We start from the raw sequence: 22,037 nt of genomic DNA on the forward strand, positions 1-22,037 counted from the left end.
GCCGAGTTGTGTCTGTTGTTCAGGCTAAAATGTTCCCACCTGATCTCGCCTCCTCCCGCCCGCCTTTCCAGAAAAACCCTTTGACCTGACCAGAAAATAATAAAACCTCTATTGATAATTGATTCTGATTGTTTCTTCTGGATTGATCATTTATTAAAGCCATGGCTGTAATGCCTCCGTTTCTCTTAGCATTAAAAAAGTAACTTCTTTGTATTTTACTGTTACCGTGTCTTGTGTTAGAAACTTTCTTAAGCTTCGGAGGAATAAAAAAAAAAAGAATCAGTATTGTATATCTCAATAATCCAATAATAAGAATAATCCAACAAAATGTTTTACTAACGTCAAGCTGCCATACAGGAGCATCAAAAACAACATATAAAAATGAACATTTTCCATTTCGAGGACATAGCTCATGGAAAAAATGTTTGGGATATTGCATAAACTACAGTGCAGACACTGAGGAAAATGTTGGCTCGTTTGGTCAATGTTTGGGGTCAGCTCATGAGTTTGACCTCTATTGGTTGATTTTCCTATTGAGTTGTGAATCAAACAGCCTCTTATCACAAGTGTCTTTTTTACCATTCACAGAGACCATGTGTGTGGAGCTTCCCAGTGGATGTGGGGTCTTGGTAACCAGGGCAACAGTTCATCTCCCATTCTTCTCAGGACATTGGACCCTATAGCCCACCCTGTAAGCTTGCAGATACACACGCGCCTGGTTGATCCTGCAACCACAGAGAACAGTCGGACTGAGGGATAGTGTGTGTAGTGCAGTATGTTTCAGTGATGGTTGGGTTGTGTGTTATATAAAGGAGTGTGTGTGTGTGTGTGTGTGTGTGTGTGTCTGAGTGAGTGAGATCTGTCACCTGTACTTGGTGCAGAGCTGAACTCCCAGGGGTCCACAGCGGTCAACGTAACTCTCCCTCACACCCTTCCTGACGGCACGGGCCATACTGACCACAGTAGTGACCACAGGACACGTCCTGATCAACACACACAAACAAACAGAGAAGAACTCAGGCCGGGATTCATTCAAAGGCGTGCTGCGGCGCTGCGCACTGCACTGCCTACAAATAAGGAATGCCGTGCAGCGTGTTGGTGCTGGGTTGGCTGGTTGGTACTCACAGCCTCTCACAGTGGATCCCAGCCGTGCCCTCTGGACAGGTGCACTTGTTGTGAGGACTACAGGTGGCACCGTGTTGACAAGGGGGCACACAGGGGGTGGTCACCGCTACAAACACAACACACAACACCTGCGTCATACTGTACAAGCACATTAACACACACATCCCTGTCTGTCTTTCACGCGCAGGCATGTGCACACACTTACACACATGCACACACTCACCTGTCTCACAGAGACTCCCAGTAAAGTCACTGGCACAACGACATCTGTTGAGGCCCACACACACGCCACCATTTTTACAGGGCTTTTGGCACTGCACAGGCTCTGGGTGAAAAACACACACACACAGTGATGCCTTCACATTGTAGTACTGAGATACAGTACTATCACCACTAGAGGGCAGCATATCATTATCTTATTACCTATCTGGCAGCGAGCGCCTTGCCACCCTCCGACACACGTGCATTTGTTGACATCTACGCACCTCCCTCCGTTCTGACAGGCTGGTGTGCACAGAGCTAGAACACACACACGTCACACACAGACACATATATATGTAAAATGTGTGACCGTAAGTAGCTTTGGATAAAAGCGTCTGCTAAATGGCATATTATTATTATACTGTATATTTGTGGCACGGAAATTCAAATTTTTAACAAAATATAGCACGTTACAAGCAATGTTCCCTCTAAACTGCGCGCGGCCGCGCAGCTCCCCCGGGACTGCCGTGCAGAATAAATATTAGCCTGAACAGCGAAGCCCAAGACTGAACTTCACTCAACTTTCAAGAGTTTTTCCCCTTAGTTAACACTACCAACGTTTCAACACAATATTAGCCACTTTGAATGCAACATACCCGAAACAAAACAAACTATGCAAGACTTAGTATGCAAAACTAACTATGCAAGTGCTTTTGTTGTAGGCAGACGGCATCTGAGTAGGATGCAATTGCCTTGACACTAACAACTCAGCCCCTTTTTTCGTTTTTGTACTTTTCACCTCTTTTTCTCCCCAATTGGTAGTTACAGTCTTGTCCCATCGCTGCAACTCCCGTACGGACTCGGGAGAAGCCGCACTGCCAAGCCGCACTGCTTCTTGACACACTGCTCGTTTAACCCGGAAGCCAGCCGCACCAATTTGTTGGAGGAAACACTGTACAACTGGCGACCGAAGTCAGCGTTTATGCGCCCGGCCCGCCACAAGGAGTTGCTAGAGTGCGATGGGACGAGGACATCCCGGCCAGCCAAACCCTTCCCTTATCCGGACGATATACAGACAGGCTGGGCAAATTGTGCGTCACCTCATGGGTCTCCCGGTCGCGGCCAGCTGTGACACAGCCTAAGATCAAACCCGGGTCTGTAGTGACGCCTCAAGCACTGCGAATTTGAAGAGGACTGTGTTGGGTGCAGTGTTGTATTTTGATACGGTCTTGAATAAGCTAAGTAGCCAATAGGCAGAGGGTATCATAATTTGTCTGATTCTCTGTAATAATGGTATTGGAATAATAATGCATTTTATTTTGTAGTGGTTTCTTGCATCAAACAACACAACATTTTCAGTCACCTGAAGTACAAGTGGATAAACAGGTTAAGTCAGGCCCTGCATATTTTTTTTCAAAAGGCTCATGCAATGTAGATCTACATTGGCTGTTACTGTAGGCTGAATGATAGAACAGCTATTTCCATGTTAAATTGTCATGGGATGCATTTTCTCCATTGTTTTTGACGGTAGGATACTGGTAGACCTACATTATGATCAAATAGCCACCGTAGCCTACTTGACCACTGTCTGAATCTGTAACTTAAAGCAGGTTCAGACTCAGTGTTCACAGTAAACGCACACTGGAAGTTGCACAGAATTTTCAATGTTCAAGTCTGCGCTCAGCGGACCTGAAATGTGCTATGTGGCGAAAAAAAAACAAGACGGAACATTGGAAACAAACAATGCCCCATAAAATGGTCTAAATGACTCTGAGGCTCATGTGTCCAGTGTGGTTGGTGTGCTGGATGCATTCAGATAGTTTGTTTGTCCACTCACGTGAGAGGCACTGAGGGCCCGTGTAGTCCGAGGGGCAATGGCAGGTCTCCGGACCCACACAGCGACCACCGTTGGCACAGGGCAGCTCACACACAGCTAGGGGGGGAGAGAGAGAGAGAGAGAGAGAAAGAGAGAGAGAGAGGGGGGGGTATATATATATATAGAGAGAGAGGGATAGAGAGAGAGAGAGAGAGAGAGAGAGAGAGAGGGGGGGGATAGAGAGAGAGAGGGGATAGAGCGAGAGGGAGAGAGAGAGGGGGGATAGAGAGAGAGGGGATAGAGTGAGAGGGAGAGAGAGAGAGGGGGGGATAGAGAGAGAGAGGGGATAGAGCGAGAGGGAGAGAGAGAGAGAGAGAGAGAGAGAGAGAGAGAGGGGATAGAGCGAGAGGGAGAGAGAGAGGGGGACAAGAAAGGAGGGTGCGAGAGAAGGGGAGGGAGGGAGGGAGATGAAAAGTGTCACAGTATGTGTCAGGGTGGGGGACTGACATTGGCCAAGTCTGAACAAGTACCCTATTCCCTTATATAGTGCACTACTTTTGACCAGAGCCCTGTACAGGGAATAGGGTGCTATTCAAGATGCAGCCAGCGTGACGGGGACAGTGTACCTGTGTGACAGCCAGTCCCCGTCCAGCCAGGTAGGCAGAGACACATGTTCCAGCGTATACATGTTCCTCCATGGGCACAGGGCGGGGAGCACATGGCTGAAACACGCAACAAACATGTTATTCACGTCATGTCACAATGTTAACAACACTTACTACACTGAACAAAAATATAAACGCAACATGTAAAGTGTTCGTACCATGTTTCATGAGCTGAAATAAATAAATTAAAGTCGCAGACGTTTTTCATACGCACAAAAAGCTTAGTTTGTTTACATCCCTGTTAGTGAGCATTTCTCCTTTGCCAAGATCCAGGTGTGGTATAACAAGAAATTGATTAAACAGCATGATCAGTACACAGGTGCACCTTGTGCTAGGGACAATAAAAAGCCACTCTAAAATGTGCAGTTTTGTCAGACAACACAATGCCACAGATGTCTCAAGGTTTGAGGGAGCATGCAAGGGTGCTGAGGAGTATTTCTGTCTGTAATTAGCCCTTTTGTTGGGAAGAACTAATTCTGATTGGCTGGACCTGGCTACCCAGTGGATGTGCCTATGCCCTCCAAGGCCCACCCCTACCCAGTTATGTGAAATCCATAGATTAGGGCCTAATTTATTTATTTAAATTGACTGATTTCCTTATATGAACTGTAACTCAGTCAAATCTTTGAAATGAATTGTTGCGTTGATATTTCTGTTCAGTTCATATACTACATGTGTCTATAGTATATGTGTGTGGATTTAGGTCCCAATACATACACACGTACCTGAACAGCCAGGACCAGGGTAACCTGCAGGACAGTCACAAGAGTGAGGGGCCACACACGCTCCATAGTTCTGACATGGGGGGTCACACACCGCTGGACAGGCGCAAAGAGACAGAGAGAGACAGAGACAGAGACAGAGACAGAGACAGAGACAGAGAGAGAGACAGAGAGAGAGAGAGAGAGACAGAGAGAGAGAGACAGACAGAAATATAGGTCGAGAGCAAGTGATTGAAACTAAATCACATGCAGCATAATCATTAGCCTAGGCAGCTGATAAATGGGCGCTAGATCTGCACTACCGTTAGACGTGCATTCCCGGTAATAAACTCGTGTCCCTTGTGGACCGGCTCGGAAATAAAGCATCCTCCATTCAGGCTGCAAAGGCATCATTTCCCTTTTTAACCAGTTTTAATGGTGAGCCGCCGGGGAAAAAAACGGAACAAATATACTGTATGTGCTGAGTGCACATCAATACTAAACGATGCAGAACTAGCGGCCACGAGCGACTGCCTAGGCTACATAACCGTGGTAGATGCCTCAACACACATATAATAGTCTAATATAGAATGATAAGTAGAAACCAGTCATTTTGTCCATTACATATGCTTTTTCAGTTACTTTTTATTTACTCATTAGAGTACTTCTCAGAGTTCAGGCCGTGGGATATACAGCAGACTCACGTTGGCACTTGGTGGTGTCGTCGGTACGAGCTACATAGCCCTCCCCGCAGCTGCAGTTAAAGCCACCAGGGTGGTTCTGACACAGCTGCTCACAACCGCCGTTAGTGAAGTCCCCACACTCATTCACATCTGAGACAGAGGAGAGAGACCGCCCAGTGTCAGACAAGCAGATAGACAGCAAGCCAGACAGAGAAGGAGAAGACAGGGGCAGAGAAACAGAGACATGGAAGTTCATATTTGGAGGTGTTCTGTACATATAAGCCTGTTGTTTTAACCCCAAAGTAAAGGAAATGTCTCATACATATTTTCATAGACTGGACAGTTTTTTTCTCTTTTTTTATATCAAGAAGCAGGTGACCTTGAAGGGGAAAACGCAAGAGGAAAGAGAAATAGAGGGAAGGAATAATAGGAAGACGTTCTCACCCAGGCAACTCCTCAGGTCCTTGCCCAGTTCCCATCCTGCACTGCAGCTACAGTAGAGAAGCCCCTCGGCGCGTACAGTACACACGTGGTCACAGCCGCCTCTCCTAAAGTCGCACGACGTCACGTCTGCCCAGGAGAGAAAGCACACGCTACGCGACATAGTACACAGGAGACACACAACTGGTCCGATCTACTCACGCACAACACACTCTCGTGTATGTTGGAAACCCCCGACTTTTGGAAACGTAGGTCTGAGTTTCTCTGCGGAGCACTGTGAGAAATCACTTGATGGAAAGTGGACACGAGTACAATACCACAGCAACATGGGCAGAAAATAAGGATGCAGTCATGCACACTGTCGGTCTGGGTTTCTTTGTGGAGCACCGTGATAAATTCAAACAAACACACACACACACAGTGAGGTGAGGCGAAGGTGGCGGACGTACTGACACAGCTGATATTGTCCGCGTGCAGCAGTAGAGGGGCGGGACAGGAACATGTGTGTCCCCCTGGTGTGTTGGTGCAGGTGTGGGAGCAGCCCCCGTTCTGGAGCTTACACTCGTCAATATCTAACACACACACCCACACAGACACAGAGAACACACACCAAATTACAAACTGTGTTACAGTTAGCGGCATCAAACAGATACATAACAAGCGAAATAAAGTGCATTTCTCAAAAACTGAAAGTAAGCCCGGATAAAATACAATACTCTAGGGAGTCTAGGCTGACTACTTTACCTCCAACATACTGTCTAGTTGGATAGATTTACCATCCTACTCCACACTATGCTTTTCCAAGGTTTTACAGTAGCAGAACTGGGCCAGAACATGGCTGAACTGGATCTTAGTGGCCCACTGACTACTGACCTACACAGCTGTGACGGTCGATATGAAGCTGGTAGCCAGGTCGGCAGGAACACAGGAAGGAGCCCTGCGTGTTGGTGCACACCTGCTCACACGTCCCGTTCTGCACCACACACTCATCAACGTCTGAGGGACCAAGGGCAGGGAGGAGATTCAGGTTAGTGCGTATTCATTAGCTATGTAGTGTACTGTAGGTAGTTAACTAGCTATGTACTCTTTATATGTTGAGGGTAGTTTACTCTTTATGAGTACACAAAGGAGAGCATTCTGTCTGTCTGTATTAATAGCGATATGCTCTTTACCTGTACACGGAGTAGCATCCTCTAGTAATTGTGCAGTGCTGTAGTCGACCTGTTCAGTACTGTTGTTTACCAGTGCAGTACTGTAGTTCACCTGTGGTGTGTTGTAGTTAAAGGCCCAGTGCAGTGAAAAATGTGATTTCCCTGTGTATTATATATATTTCCACACTATGAGGTTGGGATGATACTGTGAAATTGTGAAAACTATGATAATGCCCTTTTAGTGTAAGAGCTGTTTGAAAAGGCAACCTGAAATTTCATCCTGTTTTGGTGGGATGGAGTTTTGGCCTTACATGGTGACATCACCATGTGGTAAATTAGTTAACAGACCGATAAGATCAGTTTTTCCCTCTCCATTCAGACTGCTCCCAGACAGTCCAAGAAAAATTCTTGCTTGAGAAATTTGTCCTTTTATTTTTTTTATTTTTTTTAACGAAAACAATCACAGTAAGGTACTTAATTGTTACCCAGAAATGATTGGATATTGAGATAAAAACAGCTGCATTGGACCTTTAACCTGTGTAGTATTGTAGTTTACCAGTGCAGTACTGTAGTTTACTGTGTAGTACTGTAGTTTACTGCATAGTACTGTAGTTTACTGTGCATTACTGTAGTTTACCAGTGCAGTACTGTAGTTTACCAGTGCAGTACTGTAGTTTACCAGTGCAGTACTGTAGTTTACCTGTGCAGTACTGTAGTTTACCTGTGCAGTACTGTAGTTTACCTGTGCAGTACTGTAGTTTACCTGTGCAGTACTGTAGTTTACCTGTGCAGTTGTGTCCGTCCTGGGCTAGCTGGTAGCCTGTGCTACAGTGGCAGCTGTAGCCTCCTGGCTCGTTGGTGCAGTTGTGCTCACAGTGACCATTGCTCAGGGCACACTCATCAACATCTGTAACCATGGCAATCAACAGACATCCATAATAATACACTGTAGTAGAGCACAGTAAAACAATGGTATGTACAGCAACACCTTGAGCACACACACACACAGACATCCACACACGTCCACACACACACACACACACACACACACACACACACACACACACACACACACACACACACACACACACACACACACACACACACACACACACACACACACAAGCCATCTGCTTCTGTCTCACCCACCGAAGCAAGAGTAGCCATCCCCATTGAAGCCCTGGTAACACTGGCAGAAGTAGGAGCCAATGATGTTCCCACAGCGAGCATTAGTATCACAACCATGACGCCCTGATGCACACTCATTCTCATCTGGAGTAGAGAGACAGAAAGAGAGAGAGAGAGGGAGGGGACACAAGTCATTATCAATAAATCAACATCAAATTGCATCTGCAACCCTTTACATCTGCAACCCTGTGACTATTAAACTCTCTAAATCTAAAATAAATTTTCCGCAGAAATGTTAAGTTCTGTTATGCAATGACATTGCTTCTAACCTTCACAGTATGTGCCATTGCCCCGGTAACCTCTTTGGCAGACACACTTATAACTCCCAAGAGTGTTCTCACACACACCCTGACCAGCACACACCTCTGGAGTTTCCTTGCACTCATCCACATCTGTGAAAGAGAGAGAGAGAGAGAGAGAGAGAGAGAGAGAGAGAGAGAGAGAGAGAGGAGAGAGGAGAGAGGAGAGAGAGAGAGAGAGAGAGAGAGAGAGAGAGAGAGAGAGAGAGAGAGAGAGAGAGAGAGAGAGAGAGAGAGAGAAAGAAGTTAAGAAATACTTATACCTCAGAAGATAAGTCAGGGTGGTCCTGCATGGACACCAAAGGACCAGTAAATCAAGCATCCAGCGTGAACCGTGAGCCACAGGTCCACAAACCGGAAGCTTTCAGGGCGGTCATGAAGGGTCTACTGGGTTACACACGTAAGAATCTGCTGTTGGCACCCATTCAAATTAGCCCCAATTTGCCTTTTTTAATCTCGCCCATTCACTTAATTACTCATTTCTAATTAGCTAGGAATGTTGTTTTAAAATGTTTCAACCTTGTGCAGGGTCTGCTATTAACACGCTAATGTAACGGAGTTAAAAATGTACCGTAAACTCACTCCACAGCTAGCTTGAAATGTCGCCGATGGAGCTATCCCATTGCTACCTTTGGTATAGCTCAAACGGTTGGTAATGTTTTCAAGGAGGATGGTCACGTGTGTTTGCGAGCAGAGGATCACTGGTACGAGCCCGATATTTACGGACAGGGACAGTGGAGGACGATACAGTGAGCACCAAAAGTATTGGGACAGTGACACAAATACAGTATCATACCCGCAATACATGCTAACCTAACCGGGATGCTAGCCTTCTAGGCAGAGTTCCTCTGTCCAGTGTCTGTGTTCTTTTGCCCATCTTAATTTTTAATTTTTATTGGCCAGTCTGAGATATGGCTTTTTTCCCCCAACTTTGCCTAGAAGGCCAGCATCCCGGAGTCGCCTCTTCACTGTTGACATTGAGACTGGTGTTTTGCGGGTACTATTTAATGAAGCTGCCAGTTGAGGACTTGTGAGGCGTCTGTTTCTCAAACTAGACACTCTAATGTACTTGTCGTCTTGCTCAGTTGTGCACCGGGGCCTCCCACTCCTCTTTCTATTCTGGTTAGAGCCAGTTTGCGCTGTTCTGTGAAGGGAGTAGTACACAGCGTTGTACGAGATCTTCAGTTTCTTGGCAATTTCTCACATGGAATCGCCTTCATTTCTCAGAACAAGAATAGACTGACGAGTTTCAGAAGAAAGGGCTTTATTCTGGCTATTTTGAGACTGTAATCGAACCCACAAATGCTGATACTCCAGATACTCAACAAGACTAAAGAATGCCAGTTTTATTGCTTCTTTAATCAGAACAACTGTTTTCAGCTGGGCTAACATAATTGCAAAAGGGTTTTCTAATGATCAATTTGCCTTTTAAAATGATAAACTTGGATTAGCTAACACAACGTGCCTTTGGAACACAGGAGTGATGGTTGCTTCCGGCGCCGACAGAGATGGCCGCCTCGCTTCGCTTTCCTAGAAAACTATGCAGTATTTTGTTTTTTAAGTGTTATTTCTTACATTGGTACCCCAGGTAATCTTAGGTTTCATTACATACAGTCGGGAGGAACTACTGAATATAAGAGCAACGTCAACTCACCATCATTACGACCAGGAATATGACTCTCCCGAAGCGGATCCTGTGTTTTGCCTTCCACCCAGTACAATGGATCGGATCCCAGCCGGCGACCCTAAACAACGACGCCGTAAAAGGGGCAAACGAAGCGGTCTTCTGGTCAGGCTCCGGAGACGGGCACATCGCGCTCCACTCCCTAGCATATTACTCGCCAATGTCCAGTCTCTTGACAACAAGGTTGATGAAATCCGAGCAAGGGTAGCATTCCAGAGAGACATCAGAGACTGTAACGTTCTTTGCTTCACGGAAACATGGCTCACTCGAGAGACGCTAACGGAGTTGGTGCAGCCAGCTGGTTACTTCACGCATCGCGCCGACAGAAACAAGCATCTTTCTGGTAAGAAGAGGGGCGGGGGGGTATGCCTTATGATTAACGAGACGTGGTGTGATCATAACAACATACAGGAACTCAAGTCATTCTGTTCACCTGACTTAGAATTCCTCACAATCAAATGTCGACCGCATTATCTACCAAGGGAATTCTCTTCGATTATAATCACAGCCATATATATTCCCCCCCAAGCAGACACATCGATGGCCCTGAACAAACTTTATCTGACTCTTTGTAAACTGGAAACCACACATCCTGAGGCTGCATTCATTGTAGCCGGGGATTTTAACAAGGCTAATCTGAAAACAAAACTCCCTAAATTCTATCAGCATATCGATTGTGCTACCAGGGCTGGTAAAACCCTGGATCATTGTTATTCTAACTTCCGCGACGCATATAAGGCCTCCCCCGCCCTCCTTTCGGAAAAGCTGACCACGACTCCATTTTGTTGCTTCCAGCCTACAAACAGAAACTAAAACAAGAAGCTCCTGCGCTCAGGTCTGTTCAACGCTGGTCCGACCAATCTGATTCCACGCTTCAAGACTGCTTCGATCACGTGGATTGGGATATGTTTCGCATTGCGTCCAACAACAACATTGACGAATACGCTGATTCGGTGAGCGAGTTCATTAGAAAGTGCATCTGCGACGTTATACCCACAGCAACGATTAAAACATTCCCAAACCAGAAACCGTGGATTGATGGCAGCATTCGCGCGAAACTGAAAGCGCGAACCACTGCTTTTAACCAGGGCAAGGTGACCGGAAACATGACCGAATACAAACAGTGTAGCTATGTCCTCCGCAAGGCAATCAAACAAGCTATGTGCCAGTATAGAGACAAAGTAGAGTCGCAATTCAACAGCTCAGACACAAGAGGTATGTGGCAGGGTCTACAGTCAATCACGGATTACAAAAAGAAAACAAGCCCCGTTGCGGACCAGGATGTCTTGCTCCCAGACAGACTAAATAACTTTTTTGCTCGCTTTGAGGACAATACAGTGCCACTGATACGGCCCGCTACCAAAACCTGTAAAATGTAAAACATTTAAACGTGTTAACCCTCGCAAGGCTGCAGGCCCAGACGGCATTCCCAGCCGTGTCCTCAGAGCATGCGCAGACCAGCTGGCTGGTGTGTTTACGGACATATTCAATCAATCCTTATCCCTGTCTGCTGTTCCCACATGCTTCAAGAGGGCCACCATTGTTCTTGTTCCCAAGAAAGCTAAGGTAACTGAGCTAAATGACTACAGCCCCGTAGCACTCACCTCCGTCATCATGAAGTGCTTTGAGAGACTAGTCAAGGATCATATCACCTCCACCCTACCTGACACCCTAGACCCACTCCAATTTGCTTACCGACACAATAGGTCCACAGACAAAGGCAATCGCAACCACACTGCACACTGCCCTAACCCATCTGGACAAGAGGAATACCTATGTGAGAATGCTGTTCATCGACTACAGCTCAGCATTTAACACCATAATACCCTCCAAATTCGTCATCAAGCTCGAGACCCTGGGTCTCGACCCCGCCCTGTGCAACTGGGTACTGGACTTCCTGACGGGCCGCCCCCAGGTGGTGAGGGTAGGTAACAACATCTCCACCCCGCTGATCCTCAACACTGGGGCCCCACAAGGGTGCGTTCTGAGCCCTCTCCTGTTCTCCCTGTTCACCCACGACTGCGTGGCCATGCATGCCTCCAACTCAATCATCAAGTTTGCGGACGACACTACAGTGGTAGGCTTGATTACCAACAACGACGAGACGGCCTACAGGGAGGAGGTGAGGACCCTCAGAGTGTGGTGTCAGGAAAATAACCTCACACTCAACGTCAACAAAACAAAGGAGATGATTGTGGACTTCAGGAAACAGCAGAGGGAGCACCCCCCTATCCACATCGACGGGACAGTAGTGGAGAGGGTAGTAAGTTTTAAGTTCCTCGGCGTACACATCACGGACAAACTGAATTGGTCCACCCACACAGACAGCGTTGTGAAGAAGGCGCAGCAGCGCCTCTTCAACCTCAGGAGGCTGAAGAAATTCGGCTTGTCACCAAAAGCACTCACAAACTTCTACAGATGCACAATGGAGAGCATCCTGTCGGGCTGTCTCACCGCCTGGTACGGCACCTGCTCCGCCCACAACCGTAAGGCTCTCCAGAGGGTAGTGAGATCTGCACAACGTATCAAACTACCTGCCCTCCAGGACACCTACACCACCCGATGTCACAGGAAGGCCATAAAGATCATCAAGGACAACAAACACCCGAGCCACTGCCTGTTCAGCCCGCTATCATCCAGAAGGCGAGGTCAGTACAGGTGCATCAAAGCAGGGACCGAGAGACTGAAAAACAGCTTCTATCTCAAGGCCATCAGACTGTTAAACAGCCACCACTAACATTTAGTGGCTGCTGCCAACATACTGACTCAACTCCAGCCACTTTAATAATGGGAATTGATGGAAGTTTATGTAAAAATATATCACTAGCCACTTTAAACAATGCCACTTAATATAATGTTTACATACCCTACATTACTAATCTCATATGTATATGTATATACTGTACTCTATATCATCTACTGCATCTTGCCATCTTTATGTATCACTAGCCACTTTAAACTATGCCACTTTATGTTTATATACCCTACATTACTCATCTCATATGTATATACTGTACTCTATACCATCTACTGCATCTTGCCTATGCCGTTCTGTACCATCACTCATTCATATACCTTTAAAGGTCTAATGCAGACGTTTTTATCTCAATATCAAATAATCTTTGGTTAACAATGAAGTACCATACTGTGATTTTTCTCCTCAATTAAAATGGTCAAAAAGAAACAAAAATAGCTTCTTAGCAAAGAGCAATTTCTCAAGCCAGAATTTGCTGGGACTCTCTGGGAGTGATCTGAGTGGGGAGGGGAACACTGAAAAGTAGACGTTGCTGGCAGAGAGGTTTGGACACTAACAGCTCTTACATTAAAAGGCCATTAACATCATTTTTACAATTTCACAGTACTATTCCAACCTCATAGCGTGGGAATGTATATAATATATACTGTAAAATATACTCCACTGGGTCTTTAATATACTGTGAGAGTTCAATGACCAGCCGGAGGAAGACGACACGACAGCACCCTCCTCAGGGGAGAGGTACTCAGTGTAAAGCCAATTAGTACACAGCTGGGCCCACTAATTGCTTCGTGTCTTCCTCCTATATAGGTGTGCCAGGAGAGGATCTGGGGGAGGATTGAGAGGTGAGACGGGGACCTGTGAGGACGTCAGTTTTTCCTACCTCAGAGAAAGCTTCTGTGACTCGGCACCTTGTCTCTCTGTTAACCAAGACAGGCTTTAGGTAGAGAGAAGCGTTCCTCCTCTAACTGTTACGTGTAGATGATAGTCTAAGACGGGAGAAGAAGTTCGTTGTTTTGCTTTCTTTTTTGGTCAACGGCTTAGTTTATGTTCATTTGTTTTGTTACGCTGGTGTTGGACGTTACCCTGTACTGGAGTTATTATGTCGGGCGAAAGAAGACCTGTTTTAGTAAACGATACAAAAGACAAGGAACCACTGCCTCTGGTCTGTTCATTTTATGCCTACCGCCTGTGTTCGATGCTTCGGACAATCTGATCCGTTCACAAAACTTCATTACAATTGAATTACATTGTCAGCCTCAGTCGGAATAAGATTGACACATACTGAAACAATAACAGCAACCACAAGAGACCAACTCACCGATGCAGGCTGGGGCCTCTGCTCTGAAGCCAGGCTGACACTGACACACGAAGCTACCAGGGGTGTTCACACACACGTTTCCCAGCTCCCTGCGACACTGCTCCTCAAAGCTGCACTCATCAATGTCTGAGAGAGATATACATATATCATTCACCCATCAATACCTAAAAACGTACACACACAGGGGAATGTACAGAGTGCATACACACACATAGTCTTGCACAACTGACCTTGTGGGGACACACAATTCAGACACCAACACTAATTCTAACCTTAAACCCCTAGAAATAGCATTTGACTTTGTGGGGCCTAGAAAATGTCCCCAGTTGGTCAAATTGTTGTTAGGACTGGTCTCCACAAGTATCCTTAAACACGTCCACACACGTAACAAAGACCTCACCCACACAACTGTGTCCGTCAAGAGCCATAACGTATCCAACTGGACAGGAACATGAGAAGGATCCAAGGGTGTTCCTGCAGTCTGCCCCAGACCCACAGGCCTGCAGCCCTGTCACTTCAGCTAGAGCACACTCATCAATATCTGAAACACACACATGAATAAGCACACACACAGAGAACATCACATAACTCTCAAGCGCAAATGCTAAAGCCGCACACACACTCACCTTGGCATCCTCCTGCACCCATCAGGTAACCACGGAGACATTTGCACAGGTATGAGCCGGGTGTGTTTGTGCAGTTGGCATGGAGACTGCATGGTCCTGGCCCCTCCCCTTTACACTCATCTACATCTGATACAGAACAAGAAACGCAATATAAAAGAGCAGCACAGTAGATTCCATGTTAAAAGTGGCACAGACCATACCACTGGTGTACTGTAGATGTATGCTCTTTACCGAGTTAGACAGAGGGTGCACTTGGACCAAAGCATGTTTTAGCATAGGCAGTGCCATTGAGGGCTTTCACCATTTGGAAGTAACAGGAGTGTTCTAGTACATCTCTATGGACTCACCTAGGCACCCTGCTGCCCGCTGCAGAGTGTAACCCACAGGGCAGGCGCAGTTCTCTCCTGCAATATTCACCATGCCAACAGGGCATCCACAGCCCTCGCTGCTCACCAACACTACCTGATTACCTGGGCACTGAGGGGTGGGGGTAGGAGCTGGGGCTGGGGTAGATGTGGTGTTGAAAGAGGCTGCCGTGGCTGAGGAAAAAGAGATGGATAAGAGGAGAATACGGAGATGCAGTAAGTGGAGGGGAAAGGTGGGAGCGGTAGAGAGAGACAGAAGGAAAGTAAGATAGACAAGAAGATTACAGATGCTCAGTATTCAATAACAACATAATAATAGGCTCAATATTTTGAGACACTCACTTGCGGCTGGTCCACCCCCCTGCTCAGTTCTACTGAAGTTCCCAATGGTGTTCTCAACCTCTAGGTTCTGAGAAGAGAGGAACAGAGCAATAGGTCTCCTCAAAATGACTCGCACCACTTCAACTCAAAAAGCAGGAGAGTATGGGATGATATGCTTTACTCAAAGAATGAGAAGCCGCAGAGAAAACATTGACAGCCAAGTCACTGCGCAACATGTTGCATCACGACACTTTACATCTTAATTCGAGCGTTTCCCACAGACTCCTATACCCTGGGCGCCAGGCGGATATAGCTTCAGCCGACTTCCAAATGTCTTGTCAAACAATAATGTTCTGACATTGCTTTAATGAAGAAACAGAAAGTCTAACGTCCAGGCTGATTTTGCTACTTTTGACCATTGAGCGCCACGTTCAGTCTGGTTTAACCAGCCTAGCAAACTCTGGCCCTGATGTGGAAGAGGGTCCCAGACACACAGACAGTCACTGACCTGGCTCTTGGTGAGTGACGCCTCTGTGTGTTTCAGGACCTCGTTGTCGCTGCCATTGGGGGTGGTAAGGGGCTCTGCCACACATATCGCTGCCAGCAGCACCAGAAGGTGAGTCCGAGGCCGTGGCATCATATCCTGACCCTATGGGGAAGATGGAGAGTTTAATACATCACAGGCAGGGCAACAACTTGACACACAGAAGGACAGAGGTGGACAGGTGATTGGGTCAATTAGACTGCAGAATACCAATCAGGTAATAAACTCACTTTCGAAACATGGTCAACTTTTGGGGGGGGGGGGGGACATATAGGCATACTAATACATATGATCAATGTTTATGAATAGTTCATGCTTTATATACACATTGATTCATTATCATACCGATCATCATGTATAATACATAGGCCTAAAAACAGCATTCTGTATTTATACATTTTTTTGTGGTACTTTTTACCCCTTTTTCTCCCTAATTGGTAGTTAGAGTCTCTTGTCTCATCACTGCAACTCCCGTACGGACTCGGGAGAGGCGAAGGTCGAGAGCCATGCGTCCTCTGAAACACAACCCCGCCAAGCCGCACTGCTTCTTGACACACTGCTCTCTGGGGGTGGGGGTAGGAGCACTGCTTCTTGACACACTGCTCTCTGGGGGTGGGGGTAGGAGCACTGCTTCTTGACACACTGCTCTCTGGGGGTGGGGGTAGGAGCACTGCTTCTTGACACACTGCTCTCTGGGGGTGGGGGTAGGAGCACTGCTTCTTGACACACTGCTCTCTGGGGGTGGGGGTAGGAGCACTGCTTCTTGACACACTGCTCTCTGGGGGTGGGGGTAGGAGCACTGCTTCTTGACACACTGCTCTCTGGGGGTGGGGGTAGGTGCACTGCTTCTTGACACACTGCTCTCTGGGGGTGGGGGTAGGAGCACTGCTTCTTGACACACTGCTCTCTGGGGGTGGGGGTAGGAGCACTGCTTCTTGACACTGCTCGCTTAACCCAGAAGCCAGCAGCACCACCAATGTGTCCGAGGAAACACCGTACAGCTGGCGACCAAAGTCAGCGTGCATGCGCCCGGCCGCCACAAGGAGTCAATAGAGCGCGATGGGACAAGGACATCCCAGCCGGCCAAACCCTCCCCTAACGCTGGGCCAATGTGTCGCTGGCTGCGACACAGCCCGGGACCAAAACCGGATCTGCAATGCCGTGCCTTAGATCGCTGCGCCACTCGAGAGGCCATGGCATTCTCCTTAAGTAGGCTGCCATGATGGTCTCACCTGGTCGATAACATATTGCAGCCTAAATGTGATTCTATTTAGTTAATTACATGCTTCAAATCGTGATGATCACTGACCATTAAATAGCTTATTTCCAGTTTCAGATTTTTCATATGCCTCCGATTTATAAGGTTGAGTGGCGCAGCGGTCTAAGGCACTGCATCTCAGTGCTAGAGGCGTCACCACAGACCCTGGTTTGATCCCGGGCTGTTTCACAACCGGCCGTGATCGGGAGTCCCATAGGGCGGCGCACAATTGGCCCAGCGTCGCCTGAGGTTAGGGGAGGGTTTAGCCGGGGTAGGCCGTCATTTTAAAATAAGAATGTGTTCTTAAACTGACTTGCCTAGTTAAATAAATTTAGTGAAGACATCACAACTATGAAATAACACATATGGAATCATGTAGTAACCAAAAAAGTATTAAACAAAAAAAAAAAATATATATTTTATATTTGAGATTCTTCAAAGTAGCCACCCTTTGCCTTGATGACATCTTTGCACACTCTCAACAAGCTTCATGGGGTAGTCACCTGGAATCCATTTAAATTAACAGGTGCACCTTGATAAAAGTTAATTTAAGGAATTTCTTACCTTCTTAATACATTTGAGCCAATCAGTTGTGTTGTGATAAGGTCGGGGTGGTACGCAGAAGATAACCCTATTTTGGGAAAATACCAACTCCATATTATGGCAAGAACAGCTCAAATAAGCAAAGAGAAATGACAGTCCATCATTACTTTACGACATGAAGGTCAGTCAATTTGGAAAATGTCAAGAACTTTCAAAGTTTCTTCAAGTGCAGTCGCAAAAACCATCAAGCGCTATGATGAAACTGGCTCTCATGAGGACCGCCACAGGAAAGGAAGACCCAGAGTTACCTCTGCTGCAGAGGATAAGTTCATTAGAGTTACGAGCCTCAGAAATTGCAGCCCAAATAAATGCTTTACAGAGTTCAAGTAACAGACATCTCAACATCAACTCTTCAGAGGAGACTGCATGAATCAGGCCTTCATGATTGTATTGCTGCAAAGAAACCACTACTAAAGAACCCCAATGAGAAGAAGACACTTGCTTGGGCCTAGAAACATGAGCAATGGACATTAGACTGGTGGAAATCTGTCCTCTGGTCTGATGAGTCCAAACTTGAGATTTTTGGTTCCAACCGCCGTGTCTTTGTGAGACGCAGAGTAGGCAAACGGATTATCTCCACATGTGGTTCCCACCGTGAAGCATGGAGGAGGAGGTGTGATGGTGTGGGGGTGCTTTGCTGGTGACACTGTCTGTGATTTATTTATAATTCAAGGCACACTTAACCTGCATGACTACCACAGCATTCTGTAGCGATACGCCATCCCATCTGGTTTGCACATAGTGGGACTATCATGTGTTTTCAAAAGGACAATGACCCAACACACATCCAGGCTCTGTAAGGGCTATTTGACCAAGCATGAGAGTGTTGGAGTACTGCATCAGATGACCTGGTCTCCACAATCACCCAACCTCAACCCAATTGAGATGGTTTGGGATGAGTTGGACAGCAGAGTGAAGGAAAAGCAGCCAACAAGTGTTCAGCATATGTGGGAACTCCTTCAAGACTGTTGGAAAAGCATTCCAGGTGAAGCTGGTTGAGAGAATGCCAAGAGTCCTGGACGTGTTAATGTTTACAATTGTGCATATGACTCATAGGAGGCAGAAAGGAAAGGCATGAACATTTTTTGTGCTTCATTTCCAAGAGGCTTCGGTGTTAATAGGTGAAATGATGCACACTCATCCCTGCGCTATAGGCAGGTGAACATAGCCTACCAGGCACAGAAAGATGGTTTAAAGTGGCTCTGGCTCTTTGTTCATAACTAAAGCTATTTGCTTTGTCGTGATGACAATACGTTCCCTGGGAAATTAGCTAATTGCCAGGGTAGGTATCTAAAGAACCATTACTAATGTTTGCCCTTATGATTCAGAGGCATATGAAAACACTGAAAATGGAAATAAGCTATTGAATGGTTAGTGATCATCACTATTTGAAGCATGTAATTACCTAAATACCCACTGGGAACAGACGTCAATTTAACGTCTACTCCACGTTGGTTCAACGTAATTTCACTGAAATGACGTGGAAACAACGTTGATTCAACCAGTGTGTGCCCAGTGGGTAGAATTACATTTAGGCTGCAATATGTTAGTCTATCGGCCAATCCAGCACATTTGGTTCCTTGGATGTTGTGGGAACGTACATTTTTGGTTTCCCATTGGTTCTGGGAAAGGAGCCATACGTTTTCTGACTGTTAGAACTGAACGTTTTTTTTAAACGTTCTGAGAACTGAAGTGAACATTTTGGCCTGTTCTGGGAATGCACATTTTTAAGTTGCAGCGAGGTTCTGATAATGTTTCTCTGTGGTTCACTGGAAGTTTTCCTGGGAGGTTTTATTAACGTTCTGAGAAGGGAAATTCTAGGTTATTTGAAGGTAATTAAATAACGTTTTGAGAGCATGTTTCATTAAGACTTTTAATTACCCTGCTAGCTTAAGTTAACTGTTCTGAACTCCAAGCACAGATAGGACATTAATCATTAATCATGCAAACACATGTATTATTTATTGTGGCATGGCGTCAGTGAGATTCAAAACTATGATCTTCTGCTCTCTATCCATGGAATTAGTCCATTGTGCCACCAGGATGGTGCTTACATACCATGTTTTTTTTACTCATACAAAGATGTTAATTTGAGTATTTTCAAACTTACCTTATTTCAAAGGAAACAAGCACTCATTAAGATTACAAGATAGAGGACAGAGAGTTTTGTTGATCCTGAGAACGGAACGTGTATATTTTTAAATAACATTCCTTAGAACGTTCTTTGAACATTAATGATTTCTTGTGTTTTTTTATGGAACGTTTTCTTAATGTTCTGAGAACATGACTTTAAATAGAACCACGAGGAAACATTATGCTTAAGTACTTCCAACGGGAACAACGCCGCTTCTTAACGTTCTGAGAACATGACTTTAAATAGAACCATGACAAAACCTGTAGGGAATGTTATGGGAAGGTTGTATGCAAAATAACCAGAGGACAACCACCCTCTCAACAAGCTCTAAGAGACATATGGTTCTCAGAATGTTATGTGTTAGCTGGGAAGTGGGAATGGGACCGTCATTGCACACAGTGATGTAAAGTACTTAAGTAAAAATACTACTTAAGTCGTTTTTTGCAGGTATCTGTACTTTACTATTTATATTTTCTTTATATTTACTTTCAGCATAAACTTTTACTTTTACTTCATTACATTCCTAAAGAAAATGATGTACTTTTTACTCCATACATTTTCCCTGACACACAAAAGTACTCATTACATTTTGAATGCTTAGCAGGACAGAACATTTTTGTAATTCACACACTTATCAAGAGAACATCCCTGGTCATCCCTACTGCCTCTGATCTGGCAGACTCACTAAAACATACTTTGTTTGTAAATGATGTGTGAGTGTTAGAGTGTGCTGCTGGCTATCCATACATTTAAAAAACAAGAAAATGGTGCCACCTGGTTTGCTTAACATAAGGAATTTGAAATTATGTGCACTTTTACTTACTTTTGATACTTAAGTATATTTTAGCAATTACATTTACTTTTGATACTTAAGTACATTTAAAACCAAATACTTTTACTCAAGTAGGATTTTACTGTGTGACTTTTACTTGAGTCATTTTCTATTACAGTACATTTACTTTTACTCAAGTATGACAATTAGGTACTTTTTCCACCACTGATTGTACATAATGAGAATGCTGTTCTTGTAGAGATAGGCTACACAAATCCACAAGGATTCAGGAGTAGCTTGTGATTTGAACCATCGTTTATCAAGTCAGCCATATCAATCATGGTTCTGAAAAGGGAGTAAAAAGTATGTAAATGAATGAGATGATCTCAAGAATATATTCAAACAATTGAGAAAATATTTGTATTTCATGTCCAGATTGAAGTAGAATTCAATTCACTCTGGTCAATGCATGACATGAACATGCACTCGAATCTGCAGCTGAGATCAGAGGGAACAAATTACTACATTTATGGAACACATTTTTATATTGAGGGAACGAAGAAAAAATTATCATTACTCATAAGGGGCTCCTTCCACACTATGGAATACAACAACCAACAGCTGAGCTGGGCAGACAAGAGATTCGACCCATTTAAACTGCTGGGGGTAGGCTAACAGACATCATGTCTAGACATGTAACACTGGCTACAAAGCTAGATGAAGAGACAGCAGAGTAGACCCTGTTATTAACCATCTTCCGTTCTTGTTCTTTCTCCATGACACGCCCGGGTCACTATCCACTATCCAGAAGAAAATAAACGTGTTTCCACTTAAGGTGCGTCTGGGATGATGCAATGGAATGGAAAAGTATTTCGAACTGTGTGCGTAATAATAACTTTGTCTTTTCTATTCTGAATGCCCATGCCCAGAAATATATTATCCCTCCCGCTGTTTCTAGTATGGAACGCGTTTGCGCAATATCTTCACGCATCTCTTCAGGGTATAGCGGTCCAAATACGATGTCCTGCTCGACACCCATAGACTATAGCCTAATAGCAAGAAGTATCCTACAAACTTCCAATAACTGCGGATCAGACGTGAATTCATAACCTACAGTTACAGTCGTATTCAGTTATTATCCCAGATCGCACCATGTAAATGCGTTTGAAATTGACATATATAGAGAAAGCAAAACATGCAATCAAATAAAGTTGCTTACCAGTAACAGATAGTCGATTTGGGTCCACTGGGTGAGCGAGGTTTCGACTTGCCAAACGCGTTTCTTCCACGGTCTCCTCCAGATGCGAGATAAATCGTGTGGAGTTGTCTTTCCCCACAAACCAATCCAGCAACTCGACGTAAGGGGCTGTGCTGTACTCCTCCA

The 22,037-nt window shown here is 45.4% G+C and overlaps 1 protein-coding gene across 1 annotated transcript; it reads right to left on the reverse strand.

Moving 5' to 3' along the window:
* Nucleotides 1-137: 137 nt before the first annotated feature.
* On the reverse strand, nucleotides 138-22,001 carry si:ch211-221n20.8 (fibropellin-1). Its single transcript, XM_039001825.1, has 22 exons — nucleotides 21,873-22,001; nucleotides 15,851-15,991; nucleotides 15,364-15,430; nucleotides 15,004-15,195; nucleotides 14,657-14,782; nucleotides 14,431-14,571; nucleotides 14,031-14,156; nucleotides 8,241-8,363; nucleotides 7,933-8,055; nucleotides 7,568-7,690; nucleotides 6,506-6,628; nucleotides 6,082-6,204; nucleotides 5,636-5,761; nucleotides 5,213-5,341; nucleotides 4,533-4,625; nucleotides 3,769-3,864; nucleotides 3,164-3,259; nucleotides 1,549-1,644; nucleotides 1,349-1,450; nucleotides 1,126-1,231; nucleotides 867-983; nucleotides 138-725 (listed from the first exon to the last, which is right to left on the reverse strand). The coding sequence occupies exons 2-22, from the start codon at nucleotides 15,980-15,982 to the stop codon at nucleotides 647-649; spliced, it is 2,439 nt and encodes an 812-aa protein (XP_038857753.1). The 5' UTR covers nucleotides 15,983-15,991; nucleotides 21,873-22,001; the 3' UTR covers nucleotides 138-646.
* Between the last annotated feature and the right edge of the window lie 36 nt (nucleotides 22,002-22,037).

Source organism: Salvelinus namaycush, chromosome 10 (assembly GCF_016432855.1).
Source record: "Salvelinus namaycush isolate Seneca chromosome 10, SaNama_1.0, whole genome shotgun sequence".
In the NCBI taxonomy this organism is placed as follows: domain Eukaryota; kingdom Metazoa; phylum Chordata; class Actinopteri; order Salmoniformes; family Salmonidae; genus Salvelinus; species Salvelinus namaycush.

Bases quoted from the DNA above. Each gene is read 5' to 3' on its own strand.
- si:ch211-221n20.8 (XM_039001825.1), bottom strand. From the start codon at position 15,982: ATGATGCCACGGCCTCGGACTCACCTTCTGGTGCTGCTGGCAGCGATA. The intron at 6,629-7,567 runs GTAAACTACAGT...TTGGTCCCTCAG, and splicing joins GGACGGACACAACTGCACAG to ACGTTGATGAGTGTGTGGTG. The intron at 5,762-6,081 runs GTACGTCCGCCA...TCTCCTGGGCAG, and splicing joins GGACAATATCAGCTGTGTCA to ACGTGACGTCGTGCGACTTT.